Below are 22284 nucleotides of genomic sequence, written 5' to 3'. Positions count from 1 at the left end.
ATCCTCAGCCTGCGGCAAGCTGAGTGCTGGGGGAGCTCAGCTCCCACCTCAGGCTCTCCCCACCACCTCCTGTCAGGTTCTGCCCTCTACAAGGAAACACATCTGAAATACTTTTCCCATGTATTGTTTAGAGCTTATTTCTTCCTGGCATTGTTGAAGACTCAACATAAGGTCAACAACTCCTTTTAGCAAAAAAAAATGTTCCTGCCCAAGATGCTTATATGTAAAGCATGGCACATTTATTACATAATCCCTTTGGTGCTTCAGTTTTTCCAGCATTACTATTTTTTGTTGTTTTGTTTCATGCTGCATTTGCAAAGGTCTTCACATCACATCAAGTGTCCTGCCAATACAGGGCACTGCTCAGATCCAATGTAAGGCACAGCTGTGCTGGAGCTACATACCATGTGCAGCTCGTAAAACTATGGGTATTTCAGTAATAAAAACAACTGCAGACGTAATTACAAATACTTCAAACACCAGGCATAAATCACCGAGTGTCTGAATCCAGTGTAAATTAAAAGACTTAGAGCAGCAGATTACATTTCTTTTTAAAATTATTATTATTATTTTTTTTAAGCTTGAAATAGAAGCCTGCCCTTAAGGAAAGAGGGAGGCTGACCTTGGTGAGGGGGGAGCAGAAGCATCCCAGTGCTATTGCTGAGCTCCCAGGGAGCAGAAGGAAGCTCCTGACCAGGACAACAGTGCTGGCCGTACCTAGCAGGACAGCAGTGAGCAGAGCACGGATGACAGCTGCTCCAGGGCTACCAAGAACTGAGCTCTGAGTTTATTCTTTAGAGCTGTTTAAGCTTCGTGGGGGAAGATACCCCACTCAGGGATCAGTAAGTTCATGGGGAGTTTTTTTGTTGTTTGTTAGGGGGGTTGTTTGTTTCTGTAATGGGTTAGATTGGCGTTTTTAATTTTGCTTTGTATTATATTGCTAGATGTTTCTGCAAGGCAAGAAAGCAATTATGAGCCAGTTACATGAAATTAGAAGAGAATGATTCAAAACCACAAACAGTGCATGTACAGCTGAAAAAAAAAAAAATATATTCTCAGGAATAGAAGCAAAAAGCAAGGGGAAAAAATTGCTAAAGATTCAGGCCCATATTTAGCCTTTACAGAAACCTAACTAAACTCAAGAGAGCTAAATCTAGCTGCATTATGACATAATTTATATGCCTGAAGCAACAGAAGAACTCAAGGAAATGTGACCATATTGCAGACTTAAATACACCCATAAGTATCACCAGAACAAGTTGTCCCGTCAGTGCTTTGCTCCTCCATGGGGAAAGCTGGGAAGCTCTGCGTGCACTGCACGCTGTTCTCCTGTCCCATGGTAACTACCGCTTCCACAAGTGCAAGCACTGTGCAGGTGAAGTCCTGCAATAGAACTCTCAGAAGAACCTTTGCTTCTAAACTAAGCCTAAAGACAGCTAAGCTGCTTAGATGGCTCCAAGGACAGACAAAGGGGTTTTGTTGGTGGTGGCTTGGTTGGTTTTTTAAAAGAAGATCAATTAATGAGGAAAATGAATCAAAACTTGGATTTTACTCACGATAACTGGTGTGGATCTCATCTATTTCCTGCTCTGTCTGGTCCTTTGTAAAGGTCAGGCTCTACAGAAATCACACAAACGTTTATTTACTAAGAAAAAGTTGATAAAGCTGTGTACTTTAAAACTGAAAACTAAATGGGGAAGGCTCAGTCATTCAGTGTTCTCACACCAGCTCTTAGTCTCCCATCCACAGACATAACACATGTTTAAAGTACATACTGTCTTGCATTGCTTTCACAAAGACAAAGGACTAAGCCAAAATACCCCGGGTAACACCCAGCATGTGTGGGCCATGAAGTTCTCCCTAACCCTGGACAATAAACGTGCACCAAAAGTCACAAAAGTATCATATGTCATGGGAAAAGAACAGGCACTATTGCTAATAGGGAAGCAAGGAATGTGCTAGATAAATCCTAGAGAATTCTAGGAAGCAAAATATTCCCCACGCTACCATGGAGGGTCAAAGTCTTCCAATACGACCAAGGGGAACATTACTTCAGAATTTTTATTGCAATCAGAAAAAAATTCTCTTACTTAAATGGTTTGGACATATAGACAGCAGCACCACACTAAGAACTGCCTGATATGAGAAAATCAAGCAGGTTACAAGATGGTATACGCCAAGTATTCCAAGTCTGGAATTCTGGCAATCGCCATAAAGCAGCAGGCAGACACACTGAGTGCTCACACTACAACTTCTCCTGTGCGTCCCCCAGTTTAGGAGCAAGGACCATCAGCTTACATTTTCACCACTTTTACTCAGTTCAAGCTGAACCCGAATCTTCTCGTTCTTTTCCAGCTCTTTAACAATCTCTGCGACTGTTTGAAAACACAAGAAATGGATCGTTAAACAGGAGTTGTTAGGGATGCAACAGCACTGAACAAAACGGCTGCTAACAAATCACAGAGAGACAAACGCCCGCAGCTCCCAGCAGTGCCCACTCTACCTCAGGCCGCACACACACACAGTGCTCAGCTTCAAACAGTGCCCAGCACACATCCACTGGCAGCCAGCACTGCTCTGCCACGGCCCTGCACCCCTGCACATCTCATTTCCTCTCATTAATAGAAATATGCAGTCTTTTTGAACCACATCTGATCTTTCCTTACCACACTATGCTGTCTCTGTGACATAAAGGCGTGTTGTTTATAAAGAGTTTTCATTCCATAGTGTATCGTTAAGTGGAAGTTGAAATAATGAAACACACTGCTTATCTTACTTCTCCCTCCTAGCAGCACTTCCCGAGGCAGTGTGGAGCTGTCTGCAGGCTCCCACCCAAAGCCCATCATCCAGGGATGGATTTCAGCCTCCAACCATTAAGTCAGACACCTCAGCAGCACACAAACAGGCACAGCACTGTCTGCAGGGTTTGTTTTGACATTTACTTTTACAGACGCATTTCTACCCTTAATCATTGTCACAGAGCTCTGAGGTAGCTATGCACATTACTAAAACAAATACTTGCACTAAGTGAAGCAGCCTGAGAACAAGAAGCTTATTGAGCTGTGAAGGAATAAAACCCGCTCAAAACTGGTTTAGGCAAAATCCAGGAATTTGGCACCTCTGCTTTCACGGAAGCTCAACAGTTTGTACTTTATAGCGACCTTCGGTTCACTGCTACCACTGAAAATGCATGCCTGTGTCCTGAGAGCCAGTTTAATAGTTCACCCTTCATAAATAGTTATTGAGCCAGAACACCATAAAAGCTTTGCATTATTTAGGTGATCCCAGCTGAAGCACACTGCAGTGCCCTGAGGAACTCTTCATTGACTAGCTGGGATGAACTGTATGCACAGGAGCTTCATGATGCTTCATTGCAAGCACTGAATGAAGAACTGCTGTAAGAGAGCAGCAGCCCTCAGCATGCCCAACAGAGGGCCCTGTGCACAGCAGAGCTCCAGCCCCAGCACCTCAGAGCAGGCACGAGGCTCCAGACTGGCAACACTGTATTGCTACCCCTAGACATTCCTGCTGTGGATGAGCAGCACACAGGGAATGTGAACACTGGGGGTGCCACCCCAAACCCTACATACACCCCCCATCCACATCAAGGAGGCCAAGTCCACCCATCCCAGCTACTGGAAGCACTGAATACATGCAGATGCATTAACAGCTTCTGGAAGAAGCAGTGAACATGCATCAGGACCTCACTGTAAACATGAAGAAAAAAGGGATCAGCTATAGGGTGAGAAACGCTATTCCCCAGCCACCCACCTGGGCTGTGCTGCCAGCAGCCCCTGCCAGCAGCAGGCTGAGCACTACCAGCACCCAGCATGAGTGCTGCAGGACCCCAGCGCCTACACTGCACTGCTCCAGAAAGCTGCATCACAGCTGGTCCTGCCAGAGACTGCTTCCAAAGGGCTGTCTGCCATCAGCTTCCAATCAGATAAAGAGCAATACAGCCAGAAATCCCAAGTCTCTCACACATGTCTGTGTATTTGCGCCATTACTGCTATCACTTGCACAACAGAGAGATGACAAATGCCATCTTTAAAGAGAAGCATATTTTCTTCTTGTATAAAGTAGAATATAGAAAGATGTAAGAAATGTCCCCACTGCATGCAAAACCAGGCAACACAATTGCATACAAAGCGCCTGTGGTGATACAGACTTTCTAACTTACCCGACTTGGGATTTAGAGAATCACACTGAGCATTGTACACATGCACAAATTCTTGATGCCTTTTAATGAGCTGCTGACGGCTCCCACGGGAGGACAATCCGTGTTCCTTCAGCTTCTTCTTCAAGTCGCGATCGGAGAGCAAGTTGTAAACAACTTTCGGCATAGGCTTCCTTTTGTGAGCAGAACTGCAAAAGGGAAAGAACACAGCCCTTTTTTTTAATTAATGCTCCTACTAGGAATCCAAATGCTGACTTGTATTCGTTCAGTGCATCCCCCAGGAGCGCTACCTTGCTTTATACTTTCTTGAATCCCAAGCAGTCAAGACAAAACAAGCAAAATTTAAAATTCTATTAGGGACGTGGGCTCGACACCAGAGATCCAGCTTTTATTCTCATTCATTAGGAACACTGGAAACAGTAAAAACATCCCAAATGAAAATTAAAATGCAATATCAGATTCCTGCATTAGTTTACCATTTATTCATCTTCAAAACCCTCTAACTTGTGGATTGCAATCTGAGTATGACTGAGCAAATTAAGAGCTTTAATGAAGTTACTTCCTAATTTAAGGTTCATAGGACTTGGATAAAACTGCACACAGTAAGAGTTCCTTAAAGCTGTCAAGTCTGATCAGTCAGCCACAGCAGCCTACATTTCTGCTAGTAAGTCAAAAAGACGGAAGGCTACACTTCTGATGTGAATGTGGCAGCTGTAACAAACTTTGGCATGGAGGCTTAAATTGGAAGCCATGCATGAACCTTAGGAAATTTAACATCTTAAAAGAAGAGACCTTAACCTGAGTAATTTGAAGAGATCTCCAGTGAGCAGAGAAAGGTACAACTGTTATTTTTAACTTGACAAGTAGTGAAGCAATTTTCTTTTGGCCCATCTGAATCAGAGGAAACAACTCATTCACCAGATGACAAATGGGAACAAGCGTTACAAAATAAAACTGTAACGCTAGTGGATAGGAATCTGATGACAATGGCATACAGACTAAGTCTTACAATCTATGTTAAACTCCTTAAAACACCATTGTTTTCTTGCCACTAAAAAAACAAAAATAGTTTTGTTATTTTATTTGAAAAAGGAAAATGATTGCTACAGTATATATATATATAGAGGCTTTAGACTGACACGTAACCAAGGAAAGCACAACCCGCTGTATTGCAGCCCAGCAACTGCTGCTGCTCGGCTCCGCAATGCAGAGGAATCCATGTGCACACACAAGTCCTCAGCCCTCTCCTACCTCCTGAGGCAGTCCTTCTTTTCCTCCCTGCTCAGGCAGCTATCCAGGTGTTTGTTGATGTATTCCTCTGGAATAGCAACTCCACAAACAGGGCAGTCCACTGAAAGTAAATGAGAGTGTTTTTACTACTCCATACATCACAGCAAAGAATCAAGCTGGAAAACTGTTGTTGAATAAAATGAAAGTCCAGAATTCCAAGTTTGTTTGTTTGTTTGTTTTTATTAAAAAGACAGATCAATCCAGAACCTTCTTTTTCAGCACTTATCTTCACTCCAGAGCACTTTCTCCATTCTATGAGCTATCAGAATGCATCTCACCTTCCTCTCAGCAGATGGAGGGCACGAAAACTGTAGTAAAACCATAGAAAAATACACAGAGTACACAGAAACTTCAGTACTAATGTAAACATAAGCATATTTTGGTGATAATGCCTTTCATTTTTGCAGAATTTCAATAAAGCAGCATAGCACAAATGTGTCCGTGTTAACAGTGTGCCCCCAGTCTATGCATCTCACCATCGTGTCAGCATGTGAGTTGGTAAATCTTACAGGAATTCCATGATCCAACCATGTGTCATTTTTTTCAGAAGTACCTCTAATGTAACATTATGAGTTGTGCTTGGAGACTCACAAACACTCTGCAGCACAGTCCCACCCATGTCAGAACTCTTCCTGCATCAGATTAGTGAGAAATAACAATAAAGGCCACTTGCAAAGATGGTCAAAACCAGAATACTTACCTTCTGCAGTTACATTCTGTACACTGGCAAAAACTAAAGACTAACTTTAAATGAACAGTATGAGACAGATTCTTTAACCACTGTCCTCTGTACTGTCACGAAGAAAGTCAACTTGGATTCAGAAAACAAAGCAAAACACAATCTAGCAAAAGCACTGTGAAACGCTGTAGGAATTCAGGCTATACTGCTCTGCAACTCCTGACTTACAACAGTAAATTAGGACAGTTACGTTAACACGACAGTTACGAGCAGCCTATTTCTTTATCTGAATATAGCATTTCAGCTGTTAACACAGCAACCAACCATCCTTACAAGGAGAACTTCAGCACTGCCTCTTTGGGTTTCTCATTTATGTTCTCTGACCAACAACTTGGCACTCGTGGAAGTAATTTCTATGTAATGCACACTTCAGTACTTACGGTCATAAAATGGTCAGCAAGTGAAAAGTTCAACTGCTTAAGAATAAATGAGGGAAAATCTTATATTAGTTGTAAATTACTAATATGAGCAAGTCTGGTGCATAGAACTAGAAAATACACCAGCCTTCAGCTACTTTTCTAGCCATGTTACATTTTAAGCAGTATTTATCTGGCTAATGAATAAATACGAACTTCCAGGTCCCACTCAAATAAATTGCTAAACAAAAGAATAAAGAAATACGAACTATTGAGCCTGAGTGTTTTACTCCAACCAGCCCGGCACTGGTCCCCTCCAACTCAGGACATCCTACAATTCTCCAAGGTTTCTAAAGGAAAAGCTGCCTGACATGATATTTACATTATGAAGACTCTGCCAATTTTGTTGTAGTTGATTAGTATAAATGAATATAAATACAATTTTCACGCTTCAGTACATCAATCTTAACACTGTAAGACTACAGAAGAATAAAGCAGAATACTTGTGGGGAGTCTATAGATAGAAACATCAACAAAACTGAAGCCATGACCACTTTGGTTGTGGGTGCAACCCTCAAATAACAAACATTATGAAATACTTTGCTTCTGGTTACTGAGCATAAGCAAGAACAACAAACGTTAGTGTCTGTCTGCTCATGAAGGGGAAGAAGAGAAAATGACTTCACTGAGTAAAATTGTTGTGCAACTATTGTTTTTTTAGAGTTGTTATTCAATACAAAGAGTCTCTAACTCAGTTTAATTACTTGGTATCAGCCCAAACTTCCTCATCAAGAATACGCTTGTAGCAGTAATGTGAATGAAGCATAACCCAGTTAGACAGGAAGCGTCTGAGCATGCCAATGCTCTAATTGCAGATCAGAACAGTGCAGGAAATGGATGCCACAGACTGGTGTGCACAGCCAGATGCAATCACAGACTTGGGGAAGTGAGCAGAACAAAAGCAAAAATTAAGCATCTCACCTTTGTTGACTACTTTTACCACAGATGTAGAAGGCTTCTCACCACTGTTGGTGCCTTCAGGACTCTCTCGTGATCCTGCTTTGTTGTCTCTGCTACCAGCCTCTGGAGAACTGCTGCTGCTGTTATGATGTTCCTCAGTTTTGCAAACTTTCCAATCTGCTCCTGCCAGACCATCTGTCTTTGTCAGGGTACAAACATTCTCCTTTTTCAAGAAGCTGTCAATCACTGGCACTTCTTCTTTTACAACTGGCAAAGATGGAGGAGTCTTGGCGTGGCTTTTGCCAATTGAACGCCTACTACAAGCCAACGGAGATGAAATCAGTGGTGTATCCAAGACCAACTGGACCAGCTGTTGCCTAGAAGCATCCAGAAGACAACTGTTAGCGGCATCTAACAGTTTTGTTAGCTCTTTGAAAACAGACAACAGCTGGAGTTTTTCCTCCATTCCTTCCCTTTGAGCAGTTGCTAACACGAAGCACTTGGGAATCATCTCACCCACACAAACCAGGAGCATCCCAGTTCAGCGTTACCATGATCAACAGATCACAAAAAATAATCTTCCCAGTTCATAAACAAAACAAATTACATTTCATTTTGCAAATGTCATCAAATAAGCATCAACATATCACACGGAACACAAAGAACAAGTATTCCCCCTCTTACTTGAGTGCTGTAGATAACTGCTTCCAGGACAGTGCCCCAAGCACCGGATCAGCTGTGACAAAGGCTTACCACAAAGTTTCTGTGTTCTTTGTCCCCTCCTGCTGGGGATCTCCAGAGCACAGCCCTACAGACATCCACCAAAGCAACAACCTGTCAGCTCGTGAGACCAACTGCTAGGTAACTCTGGCTACTGTGCTACCCTCCTCAGTGATGATGAGACAACAGGCACAAACACTCCACAAATTCTGTTTTCACAGCTGGAGTGGAGAGGAAGACCACAGGTACCACACTCAGGGGCTGCTGTGACAACACGAACACCCGGGGGGCACAGGAGTTCACATACCCCCACACAGGAGCCAGCAGAAGTACCCGTGCAGTCCCTCACCTGCTCCCCTCTCATGCCCTACTGCCTTCTCTCACAGCCTGCACACAACCCTCCTGCTGAGCTCCCCATACAGCAACACCTGCACAGCTGCCCAGGTCATTAGCAGCTGCTGCCCCCAAGCTGTTCTGTCTCCTTATGCTAAGCAGGCGGGGAAAGCCTCCTCCCTGCTCCTCTTTACAGCAAGGTAACAAGACAGGAGGGAGAGGAAGAACAGGCAGCTTCTGAGGACACTGAGGAGCCCAGGAGCCACACATCTTGCTATGCACCCTGTGCTATGGAGCATCAGGACAGGGCTCTGTGCTCACGGCAGGGCCATCAGCACCATGCTATCTCCTCCCAGAGACAACCCCCAGCACTGCACTAGAGCTGAACAGCATACCTGCTAGCACTCAGACACACATGTACAACCCTAAAAGAGCACAAACAAGCCTGTAACACCACAAAGCCCTCCACATCCATAGCACACTGACCTCCTCAAGCACTAGGTACCTTCTGTGCACTTTTACTACAGCTGCTGCTCAGCAAGTACACACTTCATTTAAGTACCATGACTTGACAGCTTGGATTTTGACAATTCTCTCCCCCTGAGGTGGCAAAGCCTGTGAGAAGAGAACAGCTTAGGAAGTTGAGTTTCATTTCTATGCCTTCCCCTTAAGGTCCAAAACCAAACAACTTTCTGTTATACAACCTCCCTTCTGACATAAACACAGCACAGGGTGCTGGTCAGACATCTGCTGTTTCAAGCCATCCCTGTACTTAACCAGTGCACTGAGCTGAAGAGAAGGGAGCTCAAACCAGGCACTGCAGCACAGCAGGAACATGGTGCTCCTGCAGCATTCGTGGAACAGAAAGAGACACACAGCTCTACATTCTCAATTTACAAAGTTTTTAACTCAGAAAGATTAAATAAGAGTTGACATAATTTGGGTTACTATCCATCTTCTGTAAAAAGCAGGAGACACCTGGTGACACACCTCTGGGATAAGCACTGCCATTAAATTGTTTCTTGCCCACAGAAAGAGTGAAATATAGGTGTGCTTTATGATTGGACAGCTGAAGATGTTTCAGCGTTAGGTAACTAATTAGAAAACTCACCAGTCTTTTAAGGTAAAGATTCATCACACATCTGAGAAGAACTAATTAATACGTACATGTGAATGTTTTGAGAATGTGCCTAAGTCACCGGGTGAGCCCACAATCACATTACTTAAAGATCAGTTTCTAGTGAAAAGAAATAGAACATTGAGCTCAGCACACTTAGCATTCTGCAGCGGTTATATTCGAGCTAGACTGAAAGCCCAGCCTGGAGTTCAAGCTTCCTGGATTATCATATGCAATGAGCACATCTGTCAGTAGCAATTCTCATGCATCCCAAGGCACTGTGACTTTTTGCAGTACAAACAAGCACAATTAAGCGTGGCAGCAGAACTATGTTCTTCTGTCTGCACATGCCTAGATATGGACTGGAAGTTTTTCAGGAGGTTAATTCCCCAGCTGATGCAAATATAGAGTGGACTAGCCACTGCTGTCATAGGATCAGCTTCATGGGAAACTCAGGAGCCAACTGAATGGGAACATGAACAGAGTGCCTTTACACAACCCTGTCCCAGCCCTGCTTCACGTTTGCTTTTGACAAGGGCCATATTTCATCCTAAAGTGCAGAAAGTTCTGACACACTATTGCAGCCCAGGGCCATTAGCAGGCATAACAGGCATATGAAGCATCTCACCTGCTGCAGACAAATGCACAGCATTCTTCAGCTTACAGGTTACAAACTGCAGCTTCAGAGGAGCTGAGATGTAGAAACAGTGATTTCTTCAGATTTCCCAGGTTTCCACCCCGCAGCCAACCATTAAGGTAGATAAGCAAACAGCTCACCTTTTCAGCACATTTTCTATTGCTTTTGAGAGCTCCTCCTCCTGTCAGAGTAACACAGCCTGTACTTGTACCTGTCAAGTACTGCTGTTGATTTTCACTCAGCATATACTCTTTAGTTAGCACGTATCACCATGTATTCACATTGCCTGACAGCACTTCTAGAATTCAACCTTTACATCAGCTTCTTTTTGCCAGGTTTTCCCTTGATTCACCACATTTTTTTCTCAGGACACACCACACCACCACAGCTCACAGAATCTTGGATCCTCTGAAGAGGGCTCTGCCCACACACTGCTGCCCCTCAGGACAGCTCAGCACCCAGGTGACACACTGTGCCAAGGGACAGACTTCTGAGCTTGGGGAGAGCAGTGTGAGAGCCACAGGACAGGGCCCCGAGTGTACGAGCAGCTCTCTTTGAATGCAATAGCTAACACTTGCACAAAGACAGCCAGAATTGTCACCACCAGATATGCAGCTCACCTAGAGATTGATTCAGGTGATAAACACCAGCACAACATGTTTTTCAGAAAGCATTTCATTTTTCATGCTTTTTTCCAGTTTCTTCTAGCTGGATTATCTACTCTGTGCTCTTACAAATTTAACACAGACTACTGTCAGCTTGGAGAGGTTTTAGCAGATAAAATTTTACTTTACTGGCACAAAAGCAATAAATGTGTCATAGTTGACAAACCTGTTTAATGGCACTGGATACCTTCTCAATGGTGAACCAACAAGATGTCAGCATGTCCCTACATTTGCTGTTGTAACCCAAAAGCCCCTCTGCCCCTCATTGTCTTCAATGGACAGTTTGGGCTGGGCAAGGAGTTATTTCAGTTTAGCTGCGAACAGCCATTCATCTTGGCACACCGCACCTGATAAAGACACTGTTCATAAAGGAAAGGCAGCGCAAGTAGCACTACCATGACCAAGGACTGACAAATCCTGCCCATAAAGCACTGCACAACAAGCCAAGAGAACAGAGCAAAGACTGCTCTTCACTCACAGCAGGAACCTGCAGGGTGCAGGTGAGAATGCTGCACTCCCTTCACACATTCATTGCTCGGTACCTTCACATGCACATGAGCACAGCGTGGGCAGTTCTGGCCCCTGCTAAGGCAGCAGTCGCTGAGCGAAGCTGAGCACTGATCACCATGACAGCTCTAGCTCTGCAAACACACAACCTAAACGCTGAGCGCGAGAATCAGTGGGATCAGCACTCAGGTCTATTTAGAACGATTTCCATTCCCACGCACACACTGACCTTGGAGCACAGCTTTTACTTCACTAAGTACTACAGCATTAACATTTCCTTTCCCTACAGGCCTGACTTAAAAACATATCTGCATTTTTTGAAATACTGAAAAGACTTAATGCCTAATTTTCACAAATGCTGAATTACCTGAGGCTGAAAGTAAAGGCACGATGCACTGTAAGAACTGAATGTGTTTCAAAAATCAGACCCTGGAGTTTGGATTTCTTTTGGGGAGGGCCAAAGGGGAACAGAATCAGGGGAGGGAGCCAGAAGGTACATCCTGTACAGCATCTCAAGGCTTAAAATGCTCCTCTGATGTACAGTTAGCAGCATACAGCATTCTGTGCCAAGCAGCCCCCTGACTCAGGGCTGTCTGCAGAGCAAATGCAGTGCCAGGCTGCAAGAGAAACCAACGTGGGGTGCCCAGCATCTGAAGCAATGCCAAGTTTGCTCACTGTCTGCATTTCTCTTTTGTTTCACTTCAGCAGTTACGTTTGTAAGCCATTCACCAGCAGGCATTACTCTGTGAGATCCAGAGGAGCTCTACCCCCACACCTCGCTCCCAGTGAGGACCACGACACCACCACTGTTTCAGGTTTATTGATCCAACTTCATGTTGAGAAATTGATTGAACTCTAAGTCACAAAAGGTTATTGAACCGCTCTGCTAAGATTTATACTGATCCATTAAAGCAGTCCAAAAATTAACGGTTGAGATTCATTATCATAATGGATCCAAGTCAGCACTACCTGTTCCCTATGAAATTAGATGTTACCAAAGTCCAGTAATCCATTTATCAGTAAGAAACACTGAAGTCAGAGTTCAAGCTAAAATATTGGAACCGCAGAATTTCAATTCTTAAAATGAAATCATTTAAATGTAATGGCGGTCATACAAAAGATTAGTTCTCTGTCACACAGAAACTCTCTTAAGAAACAAAGCCACAAGAAGAACTGTGCTTCCTGTCGCTTATGAAGCCGAGAATCCCACTGACTTAAATCTCCAGATTCATTTCAGCAAGAAGTGCCCTATCATATGTCTGCCATAGCTGTAGGAAACCCTGCAGAACACGGAGCTGTCACAGAGCTGCCTCCAGGCTAAAGCAAGCAGAGCTCACACATCTCCTGCAGCATGCATTTACCACGTCACGCTCATTTTGTTCTTCTTTTAAAGGGATGAGATCCAAAGTGAATGAAATCAAACAGAAAAGAAGGCAAAGGCACAATATCCCTTGACAACACTCCAAGTCAAACCTCCCTTTGGACTGCCAAACTAGAGACAGTATTCATAAGGTTACAGCATACCTTGCAGAACTGAAGCTCTTCACTAGCTCATCTAACGCCCGGTTGTTTTTCAGGTCAGATTCTGAGACAGCCTGTTAGGGGAAAAGAAAAGGAAGGCAGAAAGGAAAACAAACAGTCAAATACCACAAAAACAGCAACTATTCTGAAAGCGTCCAAGCGCCCTGTAATTTCTGCAGATCTGTGCTCCAGCCACCAGCCCCCCGGCTGTTATGGGAGTAAGGATGCACAGAGCACAAGCATTTTTTCCTTAAAAACGTGTAAGGTAAATGCCTGAGGGTTGTAAGTCTGACAAATGATCAGCAATATTGAAGCCGAAGCAGAAAGGCAGAAGAACCAAGGCCAGTGTGCCGCATCGCCAACAGCGCCCTACTGTAGCCATCCTACAGTCATTTTGGAAGCCAAAACAAGGATCCAATAAATGTGATAAGAACAACAAGGAATGAAAAGAGATGAAGAAAATGCTAATCTCTGGTGTGAAGATGAAAAAAGATATGAGAATCACGAGATGGCTTCATACATTCAATTCATTCTTCTTAAACAATTTCTGCTTTTTATCTCTCTGGTTGTTTCTCTTTGCTCTTCTTTCATTGTAACTCAATTAGTCCTGTTCATACCAGGCCTTATGATTTTTAAGAAGGCACCAGTGAAATGTACTCCCAGAAACATACATCAAATAGTCTGTGCTTGTTTAGGTGTTTAAAAACTGACAAAGTTACAGCTAGCTCTGCTTCCCAGTCTTGAGAAGTCTCACCTGGCGGATGCTTTACAAACACAGAAGAAAATGCCTTCTCTCTTGCTAATGCTCACGAAGCACTGCTGGTAGTTTTCAGGCAGCCTAACATTCATAAGGATTCAATACAACCCACTGGCTTAAGCCTAGGGCCAAGGGTAAACTGCATGCTGTGAGCTTTGAGCACAGAGGTCTTTGAGTCAGATGGCAATGGTCGTCCAGATGCAGGGCAGGCCAAAGCTGCGTGAGCACTTCTCACATGTGGGCTTGCTCTGACAGCACACCTCCTCCTCTGCCATGCAGGGCAGCTCTCCCCTCCACTGAAGGCCACACAGCACAGTCCATGCATTGACTGCTGTGTGGTCGGTGGGTGCTTCTAAAGCTGTGTAGGAATGGGAAAATGAGGCCTCTCAACCACAGAACATTGAAGTGCTTCAACTTCAGCACTCACGTTTTAAATGATGGCTTATTTTAAACAAATCAGGAGGCAACATCAAATGCTTCATTACAGGTTTTGTACACAGCTCAGAGCCAAAACTGAGCTTTCATGCTCCATCTGCTTTTGCTGACTAAAAAGTACCAGAGAAATTCACCTACTACAGAGATCAAGGTGCCACACTTTGTCCCAACAGCTGCCTACAGAAAGGGAAGGTGGCAAATCATGACCAGAATTACAGCCCAGAGAGCAGTATCCTGAGATGGGCAAAAGCAAACACAGAGACAACCACTTACCACACAGCACGTTGGACACTGAGTTTTGTAGGACAAAAACTTGCGTATGCAAAGGGAACAATCTGGAAAAAGAAAATAAATGACTTTTAACAGGTCTCCTTTCACGTGCAGTTCAACACACGCTTGTTAGTATATTTTCATATATATATATGCAAATATACATATATACGTACATGCCAATGTATATATGCTTTCCTATATATGTAAACTATGCCACCATGCACCAGTACTGAAACTGTTCCATTTTTCCATAGAATTAAACAGGTCTGGTTTTGCTATAGGGTGATCTTCAATGCAAACATCTCTGAACATTTAATCCCAGTCTCTCTGTCAAAAGCAGAAGTGCATTTTCATTCCACTAAAGCGAGACAAACCAAGCTCAGCCTGCAGCCACCCCTAAGGGACAACAAGGTGCTTTCCCCTCCCCAGCAGCACACCGCGCTGCTCCCCAACACCACTAATGAGGAACCACCTTCATCCCCGACAGGTGAAAGTGCCCCACACAAATTCTCCACCCCCGCTTCTTTCCCCAGAATCTCTGAAAAACTAAACCAACAGGTTCACCGAGATGAACGGCTAAGAATGATGTGAAACAGCACTGGAACACTAAGTGAGAGGCAGCTCCAACGTCTCCTGACAAAAGCAAGTCACACCACTACCAGAGGATCAATCCTTCAATAGCCCCTTTGGTGAAATACACCATGAGTTTCATTTTATTGCAATCAATCCCTGATATTATCCCACCTCCTGGGCTCATCCATGAGCTTTTATAACCGCTCTAAGAGATGAAAAGCGCCACTACTCCCCAGCAGACATTCTCTTACAGAACGTGACCGGTCAGTTTCAGCAGATGCTTTTATTATATGAAGGAAATGGGAATGGCCCTTCTGTTCTGTCACTGAAGACACAACCTGAAGCACTGTGGCAGTTGATCAGCTCTTGCCAGGAGAGCTGCCCAGCACCATGAGTCACAGGGCGGGGAGAAGCATTAAGGGGTGATGGGTGCAAACGGATTACAGATGGCTGCCGAGTCCCACAATGGAGCACATTAGGAAAAACAGGACAGCAAAAAAAGTTCTGCCAGCAAATGCAAAGGTAGATGCATCTCTTCTTCATCTACTTATAGACAATCACTCATTAGCAGGAGAGGATTTTTTGGTCCACCGCACTGAAGAAATTACACAGAGACAGCCGAGTAGGAAACACTTCAGGACATCTCGATTTACAGAGAAAAACAGAGGCTCACTGCAAATTGCAGGGGAGGATCAGATGAGAACCTGCCAAACAAGGCAGGCAGCCCCTTTGGGAGTCACAGGCAGCTCTGATACAACTACTGCAAAGTGCTCCTGCTGCAGGCATGCCCTTCTCAAAGCCTATAGCCTCGCCAAGCTAAAGTAAATTTCACCACCAGGCTACAACGTCCCCTTCATGTAAGGAAGAAGCACTACTGATTCTGAACAAAATAACTGTGGGCCTTTATTAGAACATGGGAAAAGACAGAGTGCTTTCCCCTACTCTGACTCCCAGTGAAGCACTTTGCTACTGCACCCAGCAGGCAGCAGCCCCATAGAGACAACTGTGCCTTGTAACACTTCATGGTCTCAGCAGTACAGCCTGGGTTTTGTTCCACCCTCGTGGTTCTGTGAAAGACATTCAAGTGAAGGATTTCAGGATCACATGATCTCCGACAGCACTGACCCTGACGGCAGGTTTTCATGTTGTTAGAGAAGTCGGTGGCCACTTCACAGCTCTCACCCCAAACTGCTCCTCTGCAGCAGCACACAGGAAAACCTCCCAAAGCACACAGGGAAAGGCTGCACATCTTGTAAAGAAACGCGGAAGCAGAGACCTCTGTGCAACATGGCGGTAAGTAACAAACCATCAAGTCAGGGCTGCCCTGGGGAGCCCTACAGGAGGGAAAAGTCTCATGAAGACATTTTGTAACAACTTTCTGTCACCCGCTTAAAGGAGCGGAAGGTTTGGTCAGCCCACGGGGCCACCGCGCTTCGGCCTGCACTCCTTGGAACGCACGAGGAGCAGCACTGCTACGAACTGCACAGAGCGGAGGGAAGCGTCTCACGGCCTCACTCACATCATGGGCCTGCACTGCCTCCTGCCAGAGCTGGATACCAGCCGCAGCACGGATGTGCTCAGTGCTCCCCACACAACACGGGCAGCACAGGGCACGGAGCAGCAGGACAGGACGGCAGAGGGCAGGCAGGGCCGCACTTACAGTTATGGGAACACTGCGGGATGATCACTGCGATGCTGAAGTAATCGAAGCAAATCCCACAGCGCAGAAGGTCGTCCACGGCCTGGAACGAGAGCAGGGTGGGTGAGTGGCACGTTAATGTACGGCACGGCACGTTAATGTACGGCACGGCACGTTAATGTACGGCACGGCACGTTAATGTACGGCACGGCACGTTAATGCACGGCACGGCACGTTAATGTACGGCACGGCACGTTAATGCACGGCACGGCACGTTAATGTACGGCACGGCACGTTAATGCACGGCACGGCACGTTAATGTACGGCACGGCACGTTAATGCACGGCACGGCACGTTAATGCACGGCACGGCACGTTAATGTACGGCACGGCACGTTAATGCACGGCACGTTAATGCACGGCACGGCACGTTAATGTACGGCACGGCACGTTAATGCACGGCACGGCACGTTAATGTACGGCACGGCACGTTAATGCACGGCACGGCACGTTAATGTACGGCACGGCACGTTAATGCACGGCACGGCACGTTAATGCACGGCACGGCACGTTAATGTACGGCACGGCACGTTAATGCACGGCACGTTAATGCACGGCACGGCACGTTAATGTACGGCACGGCACGTTAATGCACGGCACGGTAATGCACGGCACGGCACGGTAATGCACGGCACGGCACGGTAATGCACGGCACGGCACGGTAATGCACGGCACGGCACGTTAATGCACGGTACTGCACGAAGCAGAGTCCCGGCCCAGGCCTCCATCCCTGCAGCGGCTCCATGGCAGCTCTCTACAGGCCGCCGCCCCGCTCCCCGCCCTGCTCGATCCCCGCCGCTCTTCACGCACCTTCAGCGGGGACAGGCCGGGCGGCCACGGCGGCTCGAGCAGCTCCATGGCCGCGGCAGCCCGGCCCGGTGCCGCCCAGCTCTCGGTCTCCGCGGCGCGGTCCGGTCCGAATCCCGCGCGCCGTCGCGCGCCACTTCCGGTCGCGGTGCCTGCCGGGAGCTGTAGTTCCTCGCGCAGCTGTGCGCGTGCGGCGGCGCCGAGCAGCTGCTGCCGCGCGGAGGCTCCGCTGCGCATCGCCGTGCGCAGTGCACAGCTCGGTCTGCACGCCCGTAAGGCCTGGCGCTGCCTCCTGCCTTTCTCACGTCCCTGCTAACCGCTCCGGCTTTGTTGCTCCTTATAACGGTTTCACAGCCCCGTTGTGCAGCTCTACCCTCTATTACGCTTCAAATGTGACACTTATCCCACCATTAGCAGCGGCGCTGGCCGTGTCGGTGTTTCGAGCAGCGGGAGATGCGGCGTCCCCTCCCCGTCAGCGCGGCGCTGTTCCGCCGCTCACCGAACGCCACCTGCGAGCTCCAGAGTGAGACTGCGCCGACAAAGGCGGGATGGGCGGCTGCAGCTGTGATCAGCTTCCCCCCCCCCCGAGGCACAGAAGCGGCGCTGCCTCTCAGTGCCCGCGTGTCGGGCGGCGCCACCGGACCGACAGGAAGGAGCCCAGGAAGGAGCCCCGGCTGAGCGAGCGCAGCGCAGGCAGCTCCTAAAACGGAAGAGCTCCGCGTTGATGGGGACGCGGCGCTGCGGGATGCGGTCGGTGGACGTGCCGGGATGGGTGGGCTGTGCAGGGATCCCGCACCGCGCGGTGCTCGCCCCGTGGTTTGCCCTGCGCCGCCTCTGCCCGCACCGCAGTTCCGTGTTCACCTGCTCTTCTCATGCTGAAATGCCTCGAAAGCGTAATAAAACCGGGTTTGTTTGTCTTCTACGGTGGTTTCAGGCCAATGTAAATCAATGGAAAAAATGTGACAGCTCAGAAGAGCAGCGTGGAAACTTCCATCAGAGCTGTCACAGCGAGCAGCTGGAGCAGCCAGAAACAATATTTAACTTTCTCTCGAACTGTTCTGAGATGGACACAGCAAGCACAGCCTATCTGAGCATCTGATAACGCAGCAGTGCTGATGGGTCAGGGCTGACTGAGAGCAGGGAGAAACATCACGGAGCACTGGGGGGGGAGAACCTACAAATGGGAGAGCTTTCAGAAGAGCTTCGGCTCAGCCAGGCGCTGCCACCATCACTTCGAGCACTGCCTGCGTGGCTCTTTTACCTTGGGAAAACATGGCAAACCATCCTTCCAACCCACCCTGCTGGAGGAGATGGATACCACCACAACCCCCAGTGCCTGCTGAAGGCCGTCTGCAGCATCTCTATGGCGAGCAGGCCTGCACGGCTCTATCAGCCATTTGTTTTAAGTTTTTATTCTAACAAAAGAGGGAGAGATGTTTTTCATAGCACAGGTGCAGAGCTCCCACAGTGCAGCTGAGGGGCAGAGGAGGGTATTGGTACTGGGTGTTCACAGCCCCGTGCTGTGCGCTCACTGCAGCCCTGGGATGTGCCACGGCACATTGCTCCACTTTTGCTTTAGAGAGATGGAAAATCTTTACCTCATTTGCTAAAAGCATTTCACTGACTTTAAATGGGGGTGTGTGTGTGTGGGGGGGGGGGTGGTGATTAAACATATCACTAATTTGTCTCATTTAATTCATTCAGCAGGACTGAAAGCACTCGCTGCACTCTGTCAAGACTCAGAGCATCTTCATGTTCCGCCACCGTTTCTTTTCCATTTCACTCCGTTCTGTTTTCATTCCTTGCCATGAGAACCCCAAGGACGGCCTGCCAAAGGACAGAGCACACAGCGGGACAACCACTGTCTCCACCAAAGAACTGAATCGTTGGCTCCACTGAAGTAAAAGGCGAATTAGCCTCAGTATTTCTCAGTACTCACCCAAAGCACCATCGGGATTCCACTGGAACGCTCTCATTAAGTGCAGAGGTCCCGGAGGGGCTCAGACACACAGCGGGCATTGCTGTGCTCAGCATCACTGCAGTCACTGCAGCAGCCCCCGCACTCACATGGCCTCGTGGCTCCAATCCCCGATCCCTAATGAACAAAAGCAGCCCCCACACCCCGCACGGCCGTGCCTCTGCACCCGGGCTGCTCCCACAGCCCCACCGCACTGTGACCCCCCGATCCCGGAGCCCCTGACGCACCGAGACAGGAAGTGCGTGCACATACATCCATCCACGCTTATTTCTGACTTTAGAGGGAAACCAGCAGCACGTGAAGCTCATTTAAAGGCACTGCCACACGTGTTCCATAGCAGTCGGCTCTCTCGATCCCGTGTTGGTACCCGAAGCTCCGAGTGCCGCACATCGGTCCGGACGGCGGCGCAGCCGGTAGATGGGGCGGCTCCAAGCGCGCGGAACCGCGGAGCACCGCCGTGCGGCGTTACACGGAGCGGCCGCGCCTCCGACCCACCGATGACGGACGCGACCCCCGGGCGCCCCATCCCGCCCCTCCCGACGTCCCGACGTCGTCGTTCCGAGCTCCGCCCGCGGCCGTTCCGAGCTCCGTGCTGGCGGCGGGCGCTGCCCTCTGGCGGCCGCGGGGCTGCGCGCACCTCCGGCTGCGGCCGGTCGATGGAGCTGCGGCTGACAGCGCGGAAATTCGCAGCTGAAGTTGCGCTTAAAGCCGCGCGTGCCCACATGGAGCCACGCGCAGCTCCCACCCGGGACGGAGCTGCTCTGGCGGGCACGGGACGCAGCGCAGCAGCTCCGCTCCTGTCCCGCACTGCACTGCCGGTACCCGCTGGCACAGCCGCCGTGTGTCCGCCCAGCACCACGAGCCCATGCAGCGCCCCTTCGGGGCTGCCTGCCGTTCACGTAATCGGCTCTCGAACAGGAGCCGGCCTATCTCAGTGCTTCCCCGCCAAAGCAGCTCTCTCCATTTCAAGATAATCCCGTACGGATTCACGAACATTAACGAGCTAAACTGCTTAGAGCGGCTCAGAGTTCAGTGTTGGGGAAAGCGCTGCAGCAACAGATGTAGTCGTGATCGCCCCAAACACTCCCAGCACGGTCCTGGTGAGCCATCCCTGCACAAGCCCTGCTCAAACGGTGGGCCCCAGCACAGCCCCTGCGCAGCTCCAGGCCCACGCAGCGCAGTCTGATCACCACCGTACCCAGGGACGTAGAAGCAGGCCGTGGCTGTTGGCAGGCACAAGGGCTTCTCCTCACCCAGGCAGGGACGCTGCTCAACCCATCACACCCTGTTCACACGGCCACCTGTAAGGACACCCCCACACCCCTGCGGCCTGAGCAGGGCACTCTTAAGCTTCTGCATCTGCATCCCACCTAAACATCCCCTTGTTTATGGACTTACCGTCGTGTTCACACCGCTCGGCAGTTGTTTGCAGTGGCAGGACAGCATTGTCCCACTGTGCTGAAGCTGAGAGCAGAACACGAGCAACAGCCTTCCCTGGAGGTGAGGACAGCCCAGCCCAGCACGAGTACCTGCATCCCTGCCCATCCTGGCAGCACCCACCTCCTCACCTGCAGTGCCATCTCTGGAGGTTCAGTGTGGGTACCCTCTGGGCAAAGGCTCATTCACACCCTGGGGAACGTTCCGGTTGGGTTTGCAGAAAGACATTTTAAATGAAAAACAACCAGCTCTGGAACGCAGGGTACATCCCAGCTGGCGCAGATCCATAGTATAGATCCATGCCAGCCCTCCCACACCCACAGAAATGTAGATTTACACCTGCTTGAAGTTTTGGGTTTTGTATCGGGCTGGATCTCCTTCCCCGTGTATCTTCGCCATTTGTCCATGGTTGAAAGCAAAGCATTCATCTGCACTCTCAGCAGCTCTGCTCAGTGTACAGCCCAAGGCACGGGGTACAACCCTGCAAGCACAGCAGCCACAGGTGGTGCCAGCTATGCAGGCTCTCAGTGCTGGCTCCGAGGCACTGCCAGGGCTGGGAGTGGGGCACAGAGCCAGCAGGGGACATGGGAGGAGGGATGGGATACGATGACAGAGCCTTGCAGCTCCCCAGGCAGCAACAGTGGCTGCCAACACTGAAACCACAACGGGTGATTTTGAGAAAAGTTAAGCAGTTTTATTCAACGGGATGAGTCCACCTCCAAGCAGTGGCTCCATCTACATAGCGTCATCAGCTCACAGGACAGAGGACCCAACCGCTCTGGCTGACGGCATCGCACCATACATTACAGAGACAACACCCACAGGGAGGATGACGACCATGACAAGGGGCAGCCCACAGCAGTTCCTGAGGTTTCCTGACAGAACCGAAGCCCAGCAGAGCATGCAGCCCAGCACCAGGAGCCCAGCAGCCTTGGGACATCCAGCACCGCACCTTGAAAACCACAGCGCTGCCTGGTAGGTACACAGTCCAGCATTACAAGAAGGGCACCGGGCGTACTACAACCAAAGGACGAGAGCTGCGTGGCCATCACTGCCCCATGGCCGGGCATGAGGGCCTCCCACAGCAACACTCACTCAGCCGGCCATAGTCCTGGGATGGGCTCAGGGTGGGTTGGGGGCTGCGGGCTCGGAGGCGGCACTGGCTCTGCATGGCAGAGAACCCCCTGGAGGCAGCCCCACCTCCCGCAGGCCGTGGCCGTGCCTGGGGCTCAGCAGGAATGGATGGGGCCAGGGTGCTGCCTGCAGGCTGCAGCCAACTGCCCCAGGAATCGTGAGCCTACAGT

General features: G+C 48.6%; 1 protein-coding gene across 4 annotated transcripts in view; it reads right to left on the bottom strand.

Annotated features, from left to right (window-relative positions):
- The window catches only part of RAD18 (RAD18 E3 ubiquitin protein ligase), a 37517-nt gene extending 19187 nt beyond the window's left edge, over positions 1–18330 (bottom strand). Inside the window, exons 1-9 of one of the 4 annotated variants that reach the window (XR_011905118.1) lie at positions 17569–18277; positions 16721–16802; positions 14488–14549; positions 13026–13096; positions 7544–7899; positions 5429–5528; positions 4181–4365; positions 2299–2375; positions 1557–1617 (exon numbers count right to left, since the gene is read on the bottom strand). Coding sequence is in view for 3 of the 4 variants with exons in the window: in XM_072347292.1 (XP_072203393.1) it covers positions 1557–1617; positions 2299–2375; positions 4181–4365; positions 5429–5528; positions 7544–7899; positions 13026–13096; positions 14488–14549; positions 16721–16802; positions 17569–17802 (1228 nt within the window). In the remaining variant the exon portion in view is untranslated. Of the gene's footprint in view, positions 1–1556; positions 1618–2298; positions 2376–4180; positions 4366–5428; positions 5529–7543; positions 7900–13025; positions 13097–14487; positions 14550–16720; positions 16803–17568 lie in introns of all 4 variants that reach the window. The other 3 variants (XM_072347292.1, XM_072347293.1, XM_072347291.1) reach the window with 3 other exon arrangements.
- Between the last annotated feature and the right edge of the window lie 3954 nt (positions 18331–22284).

This window comes from Excalfactoria chinensis, chromosome 12 (assembly GCF_039878825.1).
Source record: "Excalfactoria chinensis isolate bCotChi1 chromosome 12, bCotChi1.hap2, whole genome shotgun sequence".
NCBI classification, from domain to species: Eukaryota; Metazoa; Chordata; class Aves; order Galliformes; family Phasianidae; genus Excalfactoria; species Excalfactoria chinensis.
This window is presented reverse-complemented; position numbering and strand designations above follow the sequence as displayed.